This window comes from Pipistrellus hanaki, assembly GCF_964339955.1.
Source record: "Pipistrellus hanaki genome assembly, chromosome: 7".
Classification (NCBI taxonomy): Eukaryota; Metazoa; Chordata; class Mammalia; order Chiroptera; family Vespertilionidae; genus Pipistrellus; species Pipistrellus hanaki.
Window position 1 is genome coordinate 55129316 of NC_140509.1, and position 18889 is coordinate 55148204.

The 18889-nt window shown below is 43.7% G+C and overlaps 1 protein-coding gene across 6 annotated transcripts; it reads right to left on the reverse strand.

Annotated features, from left to right (window-relative positions):
• Window positions 1–1244: 1244 nt before the first annotated feature.
• ZBTB24 (zinc finger and BTB domain containing 24) lies at window positions 1245–17974 on the reverse strand. 6 transcript variants are annotated; one of them, XR_014795524.1, is made up of 7 exons: window positions 17762–17973; window positions 15803–16803; window positions 13023–13190; window positions 12473–12556; window positions 11315–11462; window positions 4284–4365; window positions 1245–3502 (listed from the first exon to the last, which is right to left on the reverse strand). XR_014795524.1 is itself a non-coding variant. In XM_084889862.1 (7 exons), exons 2-7 carry the CDS (start codon window positions 16773–16775, stop codon window positions 2782–2784), a joined length of 2112 nt encoding a protein of 703 aa, XP_084745988.1. In that variant the 5' UTR covers window positions 16776–16803; window positions 17762–17972; the 3' UTR covers window positions 1245–2781. The 6 variants fall into 6 exon arrangements, 5 of the variants coding, with proteins under 5 accessions (XP_084745988.1, XP_084745990.1, XP_084745989.1 ...); XM_084889862.1 differs by having other exon boundaries at window positions 11315–11398; window positions 17762–17972; XM_084889864.1 differs by lacking the exon at window positions 4284–4365 and having other exon boundaries at window positions 11315–11459; window positions 17762–17974.
• Window positions 17975–18889: the final 915 nt, after the last annotated feature.

Sequence of the window (18889 nt, forward strand, 5' to 3'; positions counted from 1 at the left end):
TTTGGAGAAACATCAGCAAGCACAAGAAAAACTTGATGGTAAGAGCTCAAGTCATTCCAAGGATAGCCTACTACTGAGAAAACCAGATTTGTGCACAGGTGCGGTCCCTAGGCCGGGCTGTCTCTCGGGGCCGGGTCAGCCAGGGCCTGCTGGCTGCCTAAAGAGGCCTACCGGATGGGGCAAAGGACCAAGGGAGGCTGGCTGGCTGGCAGCTTCTGCATTGAGCGTATGCCCCCTGGTGGTCAGATTGTATCATAGCAACTGGTTGTAAAGATTGCATATATATATATATATATATATATATATATATATATATATATATATATATATATATATATCTCCATCCTAAGACGTACGATTTGTATTTCTGTACTTGTTAAGTCAACTTAAAAAATTGCACATGCTTTAGTTAAAATGAGTTGTGGCCAATAATTTCTTATGAATACAATAGCAATGTTTTTATGTATTTCCATTGGAGAGTCATTGAACTTTAAAATACTGATTTCACCATGGCTGGGAGGCTCAGTTGATTGGAGCATGGTCTCTTCCACCAAAAAGCTGCAGGTTCGATCTCTGCTTAGGGAGACAATTGGTTGATGTTTCTCTCACACATCAATATATATATCTCTCTCATTCCCTTCCCCTCTCTAAAATCAATAACAAAAACAAAAACCTATCCTCAGGAATAAAAAAAATTCATAATTTCATTCAAAGGGGCAGAATATATATTTGGGACACAGAGGCAAGGCTAGATATATAAAGCTATCATTTTCTCATTTCTCTTCCACAGATGGTCCAATAACTCTGAACTCTTCCTGAAGATATTTTTATGGCTGAGACCGGCTCTCCAGCTAGAAACAGGTTGGCCTGTGCTATACAAGACAGAGCCACTAGCCACATGTGGCGAGTGTGACCATGGAACTAGGTTTGAATTTTAATTAATTTTACTATATTTAAAAAACTGATACTCATTCAATTATTGAAAAATTTGTCCACAACTCCTTGAATATAGTTTCAATTGTAAAATGCATGAACTCTAAATACAGATCAAGCATCCAATGAACATTAGCATACAAAATGAGTATCAGTAAGTATACTATACATACTAGATTTTGAAGACTTAATACATAAGACAGGATATAAAATCTTATTAATCCATTTTTATATTGATTACATGTTGAAATGATACTATTTGGCAAATGTTGGATTAAATAAACTATTTTATTAAACTTGATTTCCCCTCTTTTTAATTATGGCTACTAGAAATTTTAAAATTACATATGTGGTTCACATTAAATTTCTCATAGCGTAGAGGTAGACTGTCATATAGCTAGTTAAGCATGACTTCATCATATTTCCTGAATAATTACCCAGCTACTGAGAGTGAGTAGTTAAAAATCCATTTACTGGAATGTTATTTATATCCTGGAGAAAATGTAGGCCAGTAGGCTTTGAACAGCTGGGAAAGACTTTGCATTTTAAGAATAAGGTTTAAGTAAACAGTTTAAATAACTAAGGTGAGAACCTGAAATAATATTTAAGGCATAACTATATTTGCAAAAATACTTTTGCTCTAGTCAGGACTTAACATTTCCTTTGGATATTGTCACTGAACTTTAAGATACTTTGGTTGATACATATAAATCATTTTGGAAATTTTGTCAATTATAATAAAACATATTTTGGCAAATATGTTAGAGAAAAATGCTTTCATTTCCTCTCAAACTCGAACAATTCTGTATTACTTTAACCTCCAAATTTAATTTGATTCAGGTGGAAATCAAAGGTATCTAAAATAAGAAAACAGGTAAGTGATATGATGATCCTGTTAATTTTAGGGTAAATCACCCCTACTCTCCACCAGCATTAACTTCCATATATCAGTGCCCACTTCATTTCTCAACTAATTTACTTGAGAGAAAGCAGTCAAAGTATTCAATAAAATAAAATATGCTGGGTTGGGAAAATCTAACCCAGGCATAATTTAATCTTTTGACAATTACCTAAAGTCATACAATAATTACAGATATATGTTGGCTAATTCTCTGAGGCTCAAAGATTTTAAGATAAGAAAATACTTATTTTTAAAAATAATGTGCCCATTTTATGGAATTTAACCTACTTTGCAATAAAAATAGCTTATGGTACCTATCTCCAGAAACTTATCAGACATACTACACAGGTCAACATCTTCGGAGGTCAATTAGATTCAGTATATTTTACATAAATTATGTCGAATAAAATTATTCCAGGACAAGTAAGAAAACTCTAACTTCATCATGAAGATCAAATATCTTTGCAGGTCTGGGAGTTCGACTTGTCTTGTAGAGGCCATAGAGTTGCCTATGAGAAATAAGGAAGTGGAACCAGCCATTCTACCTAATTCGGCACATGACTTATCCTTGTCCTAAAAAATAAAAAATGTAACTGGAAACGTCAGCAAGACTACAACTTATGGCTGTGAACTTTTAGCACTTACAGAAAAGTCTAAATTGATAACCCAAAGAAAAATTACCCAAGTCTTTAATGAGATGTAGTAGATGAAATGAAAACCACTCACTCATCAATAGTAAAATGCTAAATCCCTATCAGTACTATATATGGGACATGATACACACATCTTGCTGCCTGGGTGGAAAGCATTGTAACTATCAGCTGGCTACCACAGTTCTGTAACAGTCTGTAAGCTTGCATTTCAGGAAGCCTGACCTTAAGCCCACAATCCAGGAACAGCTGACATATGGAGCAGAGAGCAGTAGAACAGTCAAACGTGTTTCTAGGTCAGCTCTGCTCCTGGCTCAGCGGTGTGGGCTGTGGCGCGTGGGGGCTGGGTGGTGGCGGGGCAGACTCCGGCGCCAGCTGCAGGTGCTGAGCCGGATGTGCAGCGCCTGCTAAGTGGAGCTCCCCTGTTTGCTCTTGATGGGCGTGCAGATGCTCCAAGGTCTCCTTGGAGAGTGTGATCACGTGCACCGGTTCGCTCTGCGAGGGCTCCATCTGGCTTCCAATCACACTGAGATTCTGAATGTGTTCCGCTTGCTCCTGCTGAGCTGAAAGAATGAGATTCTGTAACTGTTCTGGCTGCTGAGTGAGCAGCGTGAGATTAGCAGCCTGGTCTGCAGTCATGCTCTGGGAACTCTCTGCAGTGACGATGCTGATTCCTTGGCTCGGACCGGGCATGAAGTTGATGTTATGTACAGAATCGGTTACAAGAAGCTGTATTTCCTGCTCTCCGGAGGTAGAGAGTTGATACGGCTGCAGCTGAAGAATATTCCTGACCTCTTCGGCATTATTATTGCTGGAAATGCTGCTGGCATCCGCTACATGCTTCTCTTTGCTATGGATTTTCAAGTGAGCCTTCAGGTTGTCTAAACGAGCAAACTGTAAGTTACACTCAGGGCAGGAGAAAGGCTTTTTGCCCGTGTGTAGAATGCAGTGTCTCCTCTTGGCACTGGAGTCAGAGAAGGATTTGCCACATATGCCACAGGAGTACGGCTTCTCGCCTCTATAAGGAAACACATGTTTTACATTAAAAACAGAAATATCTATGTATTACTTCCTGATTATTGAGGAAGAAGCCGTTAAGAATAGAGGAAACCAGACAAGGAGTCACAAGTCACGGGTTCTCCTACTCACTTAAGGCCCTGGAGCAACTCACAACTTCCATGGGCTTCAGTTTCTAACCTTATGAAAAAAGGTGGGGGTGGTGTCTGAGGAATGGGGGTGCACAGGGTTGGATTAGATGTAATAAAAATTTATGATTCCATAGTATTTCTTTTAGATAAGAAAGTAAATATTTATATATTACATGTTTAGTTCCTTTTTGTTTTAGTTCTCACAGCCACTTTTGTTTTTACTCTGATGGCCAAGTAAGTATATACAATTAATTTCAACATTAAATAAGTAGCCCTAGTTTTGAAGTTGTTAGAAGATATACTAAATCCAATTTAGAAGTCTTGTGAACAAAAACACTCACTCGGGAAACATTAAACTTAATATTTATTTTGACTGAAAATTTAAGCTTTGGACCAGCCTCCAGACCAAATCAAAAATTCAAGAAATGAAATTAATTAGTGCAAACTTTTGCAGGCCAGCATCAGTTGTCCTGATTTTGCCTAAGTGAGGAATTCTTTATTGGAAAGATTTTTAAAAATTATAAAGAACACAAAAAATTCTACCAGAGTAATAGTTTGGGGAAATGAACTATATATGTAACGAATGTCATCCTGCTGAATGCTGGGGTTGAATGAGGGCTCCACATAAGAGACATATCTGCGAAACTTTACCGATGGATTCGGATATGGGTCTGAAGAGAACTCTTTGCTGTGAAAGATTTGCCACAGATTTCACATGTAAATGGCCTCTCACCTACAAAAGAAAAAACATTTAGAAATATACATTCAATGTAAAACAAAGGCAAACATCACCCCATATTTCACAATGTAAAAAAGAACGAAGGCAAAACCACTTGAACCCTCAATAAGCACCTACTATGTGCTAGGTGCCAGGAGGATGCAGAGAAAGTGTAGGTATGGCTCTTTCCCTTATGCTTAAAAACTGAAACAAGGAGGAAACAGCCCTGGATACCTTAAGAGTCATTCCTTACTGCTTGGTTAAGCAGCCCTCTTGACCTTCATAAGGGCACCTGTTACTATCGATAGGGCGACTTTCACATTGTTTACATTTGTATCTACTTCCTAAATACATCCAGAATCTGACCAGTCCTCACCGTTTCTACTGCCCCCCTCTGGTCATGGGTCTCTCCTCCCCACTCTGCCCCTGCTTCCCTGTCTTAACGCAGTCAGATCATTTCACAATCCTGTGCAAACACTCGAATGGTGCCCGCCCATCCAGAGAGAAGCCAAAGCCCTGGGCCTACAAGGAATCAGTTTTGTCTGACCACCTCCACGTCTCATCCCAACCCTCCCTGACCTCATCCAGCACTCTCCCCTTGCTCACTGACTTATCCTCTCTGAATTCACATCCCCTGGCCTGGCATGTCTCCCCCAGGGGTCTCCCAGCATGAGCCACTCACCATCTCTGCTCAAATGTCACTTTACCCGAGGCTTCCTCACCACTGAAAGCACTGTCTCGGCCCCACACTCCCAGGCCACTTTCCCAAGTCAGTTTTCCCACAATGCTGTCATGTTATTTATTATCTAGTCTGTGCGTCCCCCATTCTTACGTAGGATAATTTATAGGCCCATTCACTCTTAGCGTCAGACCTGGCACACTATTCCAGAAATCCTTGTTGAGTGAATGAATTTCACAGGACGGTGACTAAGACTCACACAGATGAGACTATTCCAGACCCACTAAGAATCAGTAAAGCTTCAGCAGTGTTGATTCAGCATTAGTTTGTATATTGCACCTACAGTGACAGACTGCGACACCCTCTAGAAACAACTGAGACAGGTTGAATGAGATAGGGTACCATCTATCAGCCCGACAACATCTGGAATGTGAAACTTGTCAGGAAGTGTCAAAGGTGGGGCTGAAGGCGTTCAGAACATTTATAGCCAACCAAACTGCTGCTAACCATACAAGAAATTACAGCCTAAAATTACAATAGCAATTATGAGGAATGCTTCAATTAGATTAGATAATTTAAAAGTGCACTTAAAAGCAAGGGCTTCCAAATCAAATACACAGAATAAGAGACAGTATTTTTCATTGTATGCAAGAGCCACGAGAAGACTTCAAAAATTTTAAAAAGCTTCATTAGCACATTTGCTGTAAAAGGTTTTTGTTTTAATAGGCTAATAAAAATTAAAGATATAAGAAGAACCTAAAATAAAGGTCTGTAAGTCTAATGGTACCCCATATAAGTGACTGTCCTTGGATATCTTTCACTCCTTGGTCTAAGGCCAATCTGAGGACCATCATTAGAGAATTTCCTAAACCCAAGGAGGATCCCCAAAAGTTCTTGTAGGGTGGCAAACACACAATACAATATACAGATGATGTATTATAGAATTGTACACCTGAAACCTGTGTTATTTTATTAACCTAATGTCACCCAAATAAATTAAATTAAAAAAAAGTTTCTGTAAATAGATTACCTGAGCACAGTGAGAGATCATTTCACATTGTCCCTTCCTTCTTTCTCAAATCCAGGCCAAATGGCCACAGATGCCTTCCCCCAGGGTAGCTGTTACCTATGTCCTAAGAGCTGGGCTTGGTTTCTGCCTCCCTGTGACGTGCAGGCTGCCAGCTCTTTCTTTTGGCTATCATAGGAATGACCTGGGAAGGTAATAACCTTTGCACCCTCTTGAGTCCATGGAGTACTTTAATACTGTCAGAAATAATTACTGTTTATCTAAGCTGAAACATGACATTTGAAAGGATTAACTACAATTAGAAATAAAACTACATAACCAGAGGGAAAAATTAACTCAGGGATGATGTAGTTGGGTGGGTAGCTAACCTATGATGTCATTTAAGTTACAGCCCAGCCCTTTGGGAATTGAGAGCAATTATCCTTATCTTGCAAATTTCTGCAAAACCAGGAAGGCAGCTCTAGAGTCAGTTCAAAGCCCACCCATTTTTTTTCATTCTCAATTCCTAAGACAGAAGAAAAAAAGAAGGAAAAAGAAGTGTTTTAGTTTATTTTGTTTTTTAATACAAATGGCTGTAGAAGCACCCTTGCCCCAAATCTAGTTGATAGCCTCTATAAGACTGTCTTCTCCACAAATTCTAATGAGAAAAATCTTTTTATCTCAGTTGATAAACTTAACTCATTAAAGGCTCCTGGCTAAAATTTTAAAACAAAGCCTAGGAGGCTTCTGTTCGCATCTGTCCACATGTTCATGTGTTCTGAGTATTGTTTTTTATCTCCATATAGTATTGCTAATTTGTAAAATTATCCTTTAAATTGAAGGAGAAAAAAGACGTCCCTAGACATAGAAGTTGAGGAATTTTATCATCAGAAAACCTCCATTACAGGAAGTACTCAAGGGAGTTATTCTACCTGAAACAAAGAACATTATGGTCACAACCACCAAAAAACTTACAGCATAAACAGGGATCATTTATGACAACAGAAACATAAAAGGGGCAGGGGGAAGGTGTGAACTGACAAAGGAAGATGAAGATCAGAAACACTCAAAAGGAAAAAACTACAGTATATGTGCAACTTCATTTTTTATAAACCTAATGGTAACCGTACACAAAAATCCCCAAACCAGTCATGTAGCTTAACAAAAGAAGAAACAGAGGAAAGAAGTATGGAATACCACCAAACAAAAACAACAGACAGAAACATAAAGGAAAAGAACCGATGGAGGCACAGAGCTACCAGAAAAAAAACAAGATAAAATGGCTACAGGAAATTCTCACACATCAATAATAAACCTAAATGTAAATGGTCTGAATTCATCTATAAAGAGGCAAAGAGTACCACAGTGGATCAAAAACAGAACCCAACAGTAAGCTGCCTACAAGAAACACAGCTAAGCTATAAAGACAAAGGTAGATTCAAAGTAAAAGGGTGGAAATGATTCTCCAAGAAAATAACATGCATAAAAAAAGGAGGTGTAGCCATACTTATATCTGACAAAGTAGATTTCAAGATAACAAAGATAACAAGAGACCAAGTTGGACACTTAAAATGATAGCACTTCTTGCCCAGCTGGTATGCCTCAGTGGTTGAGCCAGTGGTTGAGCACTGACTTATGAACCAGGATTCGATTTCTGGCCAGGACACATATCTAGGTTGCAGGCTTGATCCTCAGTGTGACACATGCAGGAGGCAGCTAATCAATGATTCTCTCTCATCACTGATGTTTCTACTAGTATTTCTCTCTCCCTCTCCCTTCCTCTCTGAAATCAATAAAAATATATTAAAAAAAACAACAAAAACACACACACCTAACACTTAATATATATACACCCAACTAGGAAGCACCAAAATCTATAAAACTACTACTCACAGAACTAAAGGGAAAAACGGATCAAAACACAGTCATAGCTGGAGACCTCAATACTCCATTGACAGCTCTAGAAAATCAGCAAGAAAATACTGGGCCCTAGCTGGTTTGACTCCATGGATAGAGCATCGGCCTGCTGACGAAAGGTCCTGGGTTCAATTCCGGTCAAGGGCACATGCTGGGGGTTTCGGGCTCAATCCCCAGTGGGGGGTGTGCAGGAGGCAGCCAATCAACGAGTCTCTCCCATCATTGATGCTAAGAGGTGAGCAGACGCTATGAGATGCAGGCTATGAGTTTGACATCTGCTTTACCTCAGTGCAAAAGACAGCAATTCGGACAAGCCCGTAGGGAGGCCTTGGCATCTCAATGAGCAGCACTATGGGGATCTGACTGCCCTCAACAAAGCAGAAACTGCTGCCAAGCATGCCGAGGCCCAGGTACAAATCTGGAGGCGCTCCTATGATACCTGCCCACTGCCGATGGAGCACGACCATACCTTCTTCAGCAACATCAGTAAGGACCTCAGGTATGCAGACCTCCCTGAAGATCAGCTACCCTCCTCTGAGAGTCTGAAGACACTCATGCCCGAGCTCTGCCCTTGGGAATGAAGAAACAGTTCCCCAGAGTGAGAAGGGGAAATGGGTACTGAGTGCAGCCCATGGCAACAGCCTTCAGGGCACTGCCAAACATCTGGAGGGTCTTTTTATATATATCTTATTGATTCTTTACAGAGAGGAAGAGAGAGGGACAGAGAGCTAGAAACATCGATGAGAGAGAATCATCGATCAACTGCCTCCTGCACACCCCCCATCAGGGATGTGCCCGCAACCAAGGCACATGCCCCTGACCAGAATCGAACCCGGGACCCCTCAGTCCTCAGGCCGACGCTCTATCCACTGAGCCAAACTGGTTTGAGCTGGAGGGTCTTTTTGAAGAGGCTATCATGGAGCTGAACCTGCTTTCCCATCACCTGTGAGTTGGATTAGAACTTGAAGCGCATCAAGCCCACGCAGTTCCTGTGAGTGAAGAGACGTGTGTAAAGCCGTGGAGGCTGTGGCTGCCCAGGGCGAGGCCAGGAAGTGAGGACAAGCAGGCAGAGGACTTTCCTCAGGACACCCTCCCTGCCATCCCGCTCCTCTGCATTTCTCCTGTGCACATGCCACACTGACCACATCTGTTGGTACCCTAGGTTGTAGCTGCAGAGGGGGGCTGGTGGCTCCCAATTTTGTTTTAGCCACTTTGTCTCTTGCACTAACTCCCGTCATGCAATCTAGTCAGAACAGCGCCTCTGGGGCCTGGGTCCTCAGGCTAAGCTGAGGGAAGACTCTTATCTAAGGGAGTCCAGAGGTAGTAACTCGGTTTTCTGCTAGTGCTTTGTTTATTACCAAGGACCTGCTTGAGCAGGGGGGTAGGGAGGGGCCCTGCTAACGCATGATCAATGAGGGGAGGCAAGAGAGCCTATTTGTGCTCCTCCAGCAGTCCTGTGCTATTGTGTAGTCAGGTGACCGAGTGGGGGGTAGTCATTCCAGTGGAAGAGGAATGCACTGTGATTCAAACAAACATTTTCTCCCTAACCCCAGAAAAGCTGGCTCTAGAAGATTGGGGTCAATACTGGATATTTACATGTTGCATTTACTTTTTTTTTTTTTTTTTTTTTTTAAGTGTATCTATGTAACAAATACCCCACTGGGGTTCTAGTGGCGGGTGAACTATTCCCACACGTGGTCGTCACAAAACAAACCACTCTTCACACCGAGGTGGGAGGAGCTCCTGACGTGTACGGAGTAGGAGTGACCCTGCTGTGTGTTAGGATCCCTCCCCGCTGCTGTCTCGTGGCTGTGAACTGTCTCCTGATCATGTCCAGGGTGTCTTTCACTGCGTCTAAGTTCTGAATCATGTTCCAGTTGCGTGGCCCTGCCACTGGGGCCCAGTAAGCATTTTGAAGCGAAACTACTAAACCTTTTTTCCAGATCAGTATAATAAAGGAGTGATGTACAATAAAAAATAAACAAGGAAAGACATATATAACCTTCCTAGACTTAATCGTGAAGAACTGGAAGATCTAAATAGATCAATCAGGAGTAAGTACATTGAAACAACCATCAAAATCTTCCCCCAAAATCAAAAATCCTGGACCAGATGGCTTCACCAGTGAATTCTACCAAACGGGCAAAGAAGATTTAGAACCTGTCACTGTCAAACTCTTGCAAAAAATTGAAGAGGCAGTACTTCCTAACACATTCTATAAGCCAATATAACCCCAATATCAAAACCTGGCCAAGATAATGCAAAAAAGAGAAAACTACAGACCAATATCTCTAATGAATACAGTTGCAAAAATCCTAAAAACACTGGCAAATTAAATACAATAGTACATCCAAAAAATAATACATCATGATCAAGTGGGGTTCATTCCAGGGTCTCAAGGACGGTTCAATTTATGCAAAACAATAAACGTAATATACATTAACAAAAGAAAGAATAAATGGTCATATTACCCAAAGCAATATACAGATTTAATGCAATCCCCATCAAAATCCCAATGTCATTTTTTAAAGAAGTAGAATGAGAAATCGTGAGATTTGTATGGAACCACAAAAGATCCCAAAGCAGCCCTGAGAAAAAAGAACAAAGCTGGAGGTAACACACTACCTGACTTCAAATTATACTAAAGAATTACGATAATCAAAACAGCATGGTATTGGCAGAGAAACAGACAGAAATCAATGGAACGTAACAGAGAGCCCAGCTATAAAACCACATGTACATGGACAGATAATTTTCAACAAAGGAGCTAGAAACACACAATGCAATAAAGATAGTCTCGTCAATAAATGGTGCTGGGAAAACTTGAGAAGGAGGCCTAATACAAGGTGACAGGAGAAGATGTGACTTTAGGTGGTGGGCACACGGTGTAATACAGATATTGTAACATAGAAACCCACACCTGATGTCTATATGTTCATGTTGACCAATGTCACCCCAATTTAATAATAATAAAAAAGTTATAAATACTGATTCTAGGAGAGAAAGTACAAAAAAATCCTCAGTGCCTATGTTACCTTGGTATATTTCATTTACTTTTCTTAAAAAAGTATCTTAGTAATCTTGATCGATGAAGTAAATTAAAAGTGAAACATGGAACCAGACTGACTTGTGCTCTTTTGTGGTATTGGATAAATTTCCCTAGAAAGTGCTCAGTAAGTACTCTGTTTTGCTAATCTACAGAAATGTTACTTCCTCACAAATGCTGACAGCATTCTGCTGGGCTTATAGATTATAAAATTACCACCCCATTTACAAAAAATGAGGGAACTCCAAGTATTTTATTTCTAACTGTCCTGAAAATACAAAGTACACTAGAAAGGAAGGATGAGGTAGTGTTTTACCTGTGTGTGTTCGTAGGTGTTTCTTTAGTTGAGACACATCCATGAATTTGCGATGGCAGTGGTTGCATTCCGGTAATGAGTGGCCTTGTCGCAACAATAAAAAAAGTGTCAGTGCGCCTTTCCGCCTTCGTGGAGCCCTGGAGGCCTGCTGGGAACAGGACTTCTATAACAACAGATACGTCTGGAAGGCTGTGGGCCAAGGCCATTTTTGCCGGCTATAAGTGGGGTCTCCAGACCCAGAGGTAACACACAGCTCTTCTTAACTAGGAAGGTGTTTGTGCTCCAGAAGAAACTGAATTCTCTCTGGGCAAGAGATGTGCTCATGTGTGCAAAACAAAACCCAACAGTGACACCTGCTGGCAAACCGAAGACAGTGACATGACTGGTGCTAAATTTCAAAGCAACCTTCCTGCTGAGGCCCATGGACACAGCATCTGGGTAAGGCTGCACCCCTCGGATTTAAACTTATTGGAAAGTAAATAAATAAAATGGATTTGTTCTCTTGGGAAAAAAAAGTGTTAGTGCATATGTGCTTTCCCTGCATTTCTTCAGAGATTTGTGTTATGACAATTTCCTGAAAGATAACCACTTTAAATATGGTACTTCAATAAAACCACAATAATTTTTAAATAAATTTGGTAACAGTTATTTCCTCTGCATTTCAATTTACTGCTTCCTAAGAAAGCTGGGATCCTTCTGATCTCCCTAAGTATAATCTCCTTTTTCCATTGAAACATTGGTACGACTGTGGCCAATTAATCTCCATGACACTCCCAACCTCCCATTCATTTCTCATGGTTGTCAGGGAAGAAAAAAGGTCAGTAGGTGGAGCCAGGTTGGAGAGAGTCTGGAGGAGCTACAGGGTGGTGACATTTCTCTCCAGGCACCACTAACAATTAATCCACTGGCACCTCACAGTCAAGCTGCACTTTGGAAAGATACTAATTTGTAGGGTTTCTGTATGTGGCCTCAAAACTATGGAATAAAAATTAAACACAAACCACAAGGTAGTAAGAATAAACTCAAGAACATCTAATTTAGATGTTTCTTTTTCCTAAATAGTCATTTCTCTTTTATAATATCAAGCCAATGTTTCAGATATCATTTTTATTTGCATTCCTCCCCCACCAATCCAAATTTTCTCTCACTTGATTGTACCTGTATGAACTCGGTAATGGCTCTTCAGTTGTCTTTTCTGGCTGAAATATTTTCCACACTGATCACAGGTAAAAGACTTCTGTCCTGCCAAATAAAAAACAGAACACTAAAACATGCAAAAAAAACAAAACAAAACTAGGATGCTCATTAATATGGTAAATACCATACTGGGCCCAGGTCCCCATTTTCTACAAATGATACAAGTGACTTGTCTACAAACCCAAATGCCTTCAGAGTCTACCACAGTAACATACATGTGCAAAGGCATGGGAGGCAATAGGGAATGGTGGAGACTGGGGTAGAACTGGAGAATTCAAGTGTCCCCCAAAGGCAATTGAAGTAAAATAATTCCAAGTTCTGGTGGTTAAAAAAAACACATCTGCAGCCAGTTTACAGTAAGACCTAGCTAAGGTTCGATGCTGTGCAGAACTGTAAACTACACTCTAACAAAAGCATAATTGTTGTTCAATGACACCATGCAGTTAGAGAGATCATGGTAATGCCCACCCGGGGAGCGGGAGCTGGGGCCCTCCTGTGCCAGCCCGGCTACCTGAGTGCAGGCTCATGTGCTCCAGCAGCGAGTGCTTGGTGGTGAGCGCCTTGCCGCACACAGTGCAGGTGTACGGCCGCTCGCCCGTGTGGATCCGGCTGTGGACCTGCAGGGAGTGCTTCTGGGTAAAGCCTTTTCCACACTCATTACACTTGAAAGGTCGCTCTCCTGGAACAAGAGCCCCAGGAAACTGGTATAAGCAAGAATCTGCACATCTTTCCGTTCACTCACAAATTCAAATGACAAGAAAGGGATTTCTCTGAAAAGGCACATATCCAAAAGGCCAATGGAGGAACAATAGCAGCAACACCATTTTGCAAGCTGAAACTGAGGAATGGGACGGCAGCAGTGAGGAATGCTGAGGCACAACCTGATTTTTAAGACAGAGCCTCCGTAAGACTCAGGAATTGGAGGCATCTGTTCGCTCTGAAAATGGGGGTAAGGAGGATACATGACAGTCTATTTCAAAGGTGGATAGACCCCTCAGATTCAGTCTCCTCCTCCACGGAGCCAGGAGACATGCCCTCTCCACAAAAGAAGATGGAGACTGTTCTCCGCAGAGGGTAAAGCAGAGGGTCTCTGGACTGGGGTGTGTGTCTCTGGACTAGGAAGGGGTCTTTGGACTGGGGGGCGTTTCTGGACTAGAGGTCTCCCAGTCCAGTGGAGTGCAACGACCACAAGGAGAGCAGGGCCAAGTTTACGTTTGAGATGGTGAGACCCCCCAGCCTTCTTCTCCCTCCTGCTCTAGATCCTGGCTGCAGGAGCCTATCGCGTCCGGTGGGAAAGTGGAAAGTCTGCCTACAAAGTGAAAGGTCCCAAGGGAAGAGAGCATCGGCAGGGAAGTGGGGCCAGCCACGCCACCCCCAGCAGGGCTGTTTTCTACAGGCCTTCTCCATACTTGCAGAGTTGCCAGTAGCTTTTTAGAAAACCATTATTACAAAACTATGACTTTTTTTTTTTTTATAAAAAATCGTTTAAAAAAGGCTTCCAGTAGTTGAAACAGATGACAAACAAGAAAAAAAAAAAAAGAAAAAGAAAAAAAAAAGGCAACTTGCAGAAAACAGAAACTGCCCAAGGTGAAGAAAAAGTTAAAACCTAACAAATAAGTAAATGTTATTACTAACATGCTCAGAGGTTAAGATATTACATTGTGAAACAAACAGAAAGAATCCTAATACAAACAAGCATTTAGAGAAAAATAAGCACCTAGAAGCAAAAAATGTAAGAGTAGAAACACACACACACACACTATGGGAAGTGGAAATCTCCTAGGTGGAAATAGGAGAAAAAGGATAAGGAAATTAGAGGATGGGTCCAGGAGGTTCAACAATCAAACAGCAGCAGTTCCAAAAAGGGAGCAGAGAAAACAGAGGGGAGAAATCATCTATGAAATAATTCCAGGAAACTTTCTGGAAATGAAAGATATGGTTTACAGAGACCCACTCTCATGTGATTCACTGTAAACTTTAAAAAAAAAAAAAAAAAAGATATTTTACTGATTTTTTTTACAGAGAGGAAGGGAGAGGAATAGAGCCAGAAACATCGGTGAGAGAGAGAAACATTGATCAGCCGCCTCCTGCACACTCCCTACTGGGGATGTGCCCGCAACCAATGTACATGCCCCCTCACCGGAATCAAACCTCGGACCCTTACAGTCCGCCGGCCGACGCTCTATCCACTGAGCAAAACCAGTTTCGGCTGTAAACTTTCTTAATACTGGGCAAAAGGGAAGGTCCTATGTGCTATTTTCCGTAAAAAATCCTGTAGAACTAGTACTTACTCTTTAAACTATGCTGTATTACGGTTCAATAAGTATTTCTCAAGTGTCGACTTTGTTCAAAGAACCAGAATTCAGGGTTCTCATCCATCTTAAAAACACCAAATCTCCAGACAATTAAATCAGAATCTCTGGGGTCAGGGCTCAGGCACTGGCAGTTTTAGAAGTTCCCTACGTGATTCTAAGGTGCAGCCAGGCTCAGAAACACAGTACTGGGTCCCACTAGGTCAGATTACAGCAAACTGCTGGATGACAGAAGACTTAAGCATCCCTCCCCATACGTAAGCTTACAATTAAGTTAACGGGTATTTAAAGTGGTAACTACAAGCAAATCCAAAGCGGAGTGAGTTAGGTGTATGTATAAGAGAAGGTTCAAATGAAGAAGGGATTTCTGGCTAGGGCTACAATGTCCAACACGATGACCATTTCAATTACCTAAAATAAAATTATAAATTCAGTCCCTTAGTCACAGCACATGTTAAGTGCTCAAAATCCACATGTTCTACACGTGGCTGGTGGCCACCACTCTATCTGATGACAATATTCCCATCATTACCGAAGGGTCTCTTGGCCAGAACTGGGCTAAAGGGACCAAAAAAGAAGAAATGGCTGAGTGAGAAGGCTGTCCACACAGACCGAAAGCATAGCTATGGTAGAGCCGAGGAATGTTCAAGAGTCAGAAAGCAGATACACTTGGCTCGAGTTCAATACCTGAATATCATAGCGTGGAAGCAACAACTAAAAATAAAGAGTTCAAATCCCTGCTCAGTCACTACCTGGATAACCCGGGCAAGTTATTTGAGCTTCCTAAGACTTGGTCTCTTCACCTGTGTAATGGGGATAATACAACTCTCACAGGACTGTTGTGAGAACTAAATGCAATTATACGTGTAAAGGCTTTTTAAGACAACGCCCGTGTCCTAGAAGGTGCACAATAAATGAAAGCTGTTATCATCATCCCTACTCCAAAACACACTCCGAGAAGCCGTGGGCGTGTAATTACCCGTGTGGCTCCTCTGGTGGATGGCTAAGAAGTGATTGTACTTGAAGACCTTGCCACAGTCTTTGCAGCGGGCCTCGGGGCCGACGGGGCGCTTCCTCCTCCCACAGACCCTCTTGGCTGCACCCCCGTCTTCCTCATCCCCAACCAGCTTGTAATCTTTCAGTTTGATGGACCTCTGAGTCCTCCGCTTGCTGTACCGGGTCTGGTGGCCCTGCCCGCCTCCGGTCTGAGGGTCACAGTTCTCGTCTTTCTCGGCGGGTGTCCCCTCGCCTCTGCCCGGCTCACAGGCAGGCTCCGGGCCTTCCGTCTCTTTCGCCGCAGTCGGTTCACTCAGCGCACCGCTGTCTCCCTCTTTCGCCACAGGGTTCTGTCTGTTCTGCACCGAGTTGTTCACTCTCAGCTGTATGTCTTCCTCTGCCGCCAGTTCCGATCTCCCCTCTTGCAGGCTGTTGACTTTCCTTGGTCTTCCCCGTTTCCGCTTCGGCGGCGGTGGCGGGTCATTCTTCTTATTGGAAATCACCACCACGGGCGCACCCCCAGCCGTGCTCAGCGTCGTCGCCGGCTTTGGGGAGCTGTGGTTACTCTGAAAGTCCGTGTAAGCCTTGACCAGGTCGTGGACTTTTAAGAACTGCGCAGTCGCCAGGATTTGTTCTGTGCTTTTCTCGCTGGCCTGGAGGTACCCCGTGTAGATAAACTCCAGCAGGATACCAAACGTGTCGGCCACCATGCCCTCCAGCATGTAAATGGACTGGCCGATCTCCCCTTCTTCAGCAGCAAACATCATGGAGAAGTACTCGCTGCTGGCCGCCAGCAAGGCTTTGTGGGCCCGGAAATGCACGTTCTCCACGATTAAAGTGATGTCACAGAGGAAGCCCTTCTTCCTCTGGTCCTCAAAGCCGGCCAGGACGGCGTCACTGTGGGAGTCCGAGCGCACAACGAGCTGCCCCGGAGGCTCCGATGGTGTTTCTGCCATTTTGTTTGGAAACCAAGAAGAATTAAGCCTGAAATGATAAGAAAACAGTGGTTAGCCAAAACCAGTTTGGCTCAGTGGATAGAGAGTTGGTCTGCAGACTGAAGGGTCCCAGGTTCGATTCCGGTCAAGGGCATGTACATTGGTTTCGGGCACATCCCCAGTGTGTGTGTGTGTGTGTGTGTGGGGGGGGGGGTGTGTGTGCAGGAGGCAACTGGTCCATGTTTCTCTCTCATCGATGTTTCTAGCTCTCTATTCTTCTCCCTTCCTCTCTGTAAAAAATCAATAATAATAATAATAATAATATATATATATATATATATATACACACACACTTTTAGAAAGAAAATGTTTGAAAAGGAGGAAGCAGTAACAAGATAAACTCCACACCAAATGAACCTACTATTCACCGCACTTTGTTAACTGAAACTTACTAGTTACCATGTGTAAGTCTATTTAAAAACTTAGCTTTGGGATCTCATTCCTGTTGTACCACTATCTGGTACATGTTACCTCTGGGGGTCTGTTTTCTCCTTTGCAAGATGAAGGAATTGGGATCAATCCTGCCTAAGAGTCCTTCCCAGCACTCACTTTCCATAGTTGCACAAACATCAGGATGAGAACTACAGTGTCTCGATTTCACACATTATGTGCCATTTTGTTCTGGGGAAACAAATGTGAAGAGGGCGGAGGAAATGTGCATGTGCGAAGTGAATGGGGGGCGGGGGCGAGGGTTTGCAATGAAAGAATAACGCAGGGAGCCGGCCCCCCTCCGGAGGGGCTGCGGGGCCCGGGGCTGGCGCCAGGCGGCGCTCGGCGCAGAGGCGGGCGGACCACTCCGGAGCCCGGGACGGCGGCGCTCCGGGATGGCTGTGACGCGGGAGGGGCCCCTCGGACCGGGCCGGGGAGCGGACGGCGGAGGAGGGAGGGCGGGGTGGGCACGGCCGCGGGTCCCGCACCCACGGACGGTGGGTCCGGGCTGGACCTACCTCTACGGGCGCCCGGCGAGGTGTGGATCGCGGCCGGCCAACAGGGCGGCCTGGCGGGCGCACCCGCGCCGGGCCCTTCGTGGTCCCCAGCTCCGCGGGCTGCGCCTCCCGGCCTGCGCCTCCCGGGCCTCAGCTCCGGCGCCGCCACCGCCTCCAACGCTGCCAACCCGGAAGCACCGGCGCCCCGAGCCGCCGGGAGCGTGCCGACGGCGGCGGATCACGTGGCCCGCGGAGACGCCCCCAGCGGGCGGGGCGGGCGGGGCCTGAGCTCCCAGCGGCGCCCCCTGCGGAGCCCGTTCAGGTCTGGTGTTGGCAGTGAATGGGAAGGGATGGGCAGGCGCGACGCTGTCACTCTGCAGTTCTATGTCTTTTTTTTTTTTTTTTTTTTTTTTTTTTTTAATATATTTTATTGATTTTTTTTACAGAGAGGAAGGGGGAGAGTTAGAAACATGGATGAGAGTCATGGATCAACTTGCCTCTTGCACGCCCCCTAACCCAGTATGTGGATGTGCCCGCAACCAAGGTACATGCCCTTGACCGGAATGGAACCTGGGACCTTTGAGTCCCGAAGGCTGACGCTCTATCCACTGAGCCAAACCAGTTTCGGCTAAAGTTCTATGTCTTATTAGACCGTTAGCTCCTCACCCCAGACGCCAAAGCTCACGTTAAGCTCTCGAATGTGTGACGAGTGAAATCGCCATTGTATCCTCGTCCTTGTTTCCTTCATTTCCCTCTTCTTCCTTCCCGCCCCTCCTCCTCCACTATTGGCCTCGAACACGTTTTTCACATCTGCAGCCTCCAACCCCCTCCCCACCCCGCTGCTTCCAATGTCTTGGTCCAAGGGAGTGAATCGGGCGATCTACTGAGACTGATCTGGATACTGAGCCATCTCCCACCTCTTTTGACCTAACTGGAGATGTTAGCACTAGTGCCTACTAGGTTGGGTTGCTTGGGGCAAACAAGATTAAGTAGTATGCAATGAGTTTAGTAAGTGTCTGGTTTGATTCTTGGCTGCTATGATTAAAATTATTCTTCAGACTAGCATAATTTTTCAATAGACGATTAAAGGTTTCTCACCAGTCCTAGCTGCAGTGATGCTCCCTATAGTAGCCAAGAGCAGGGGACATC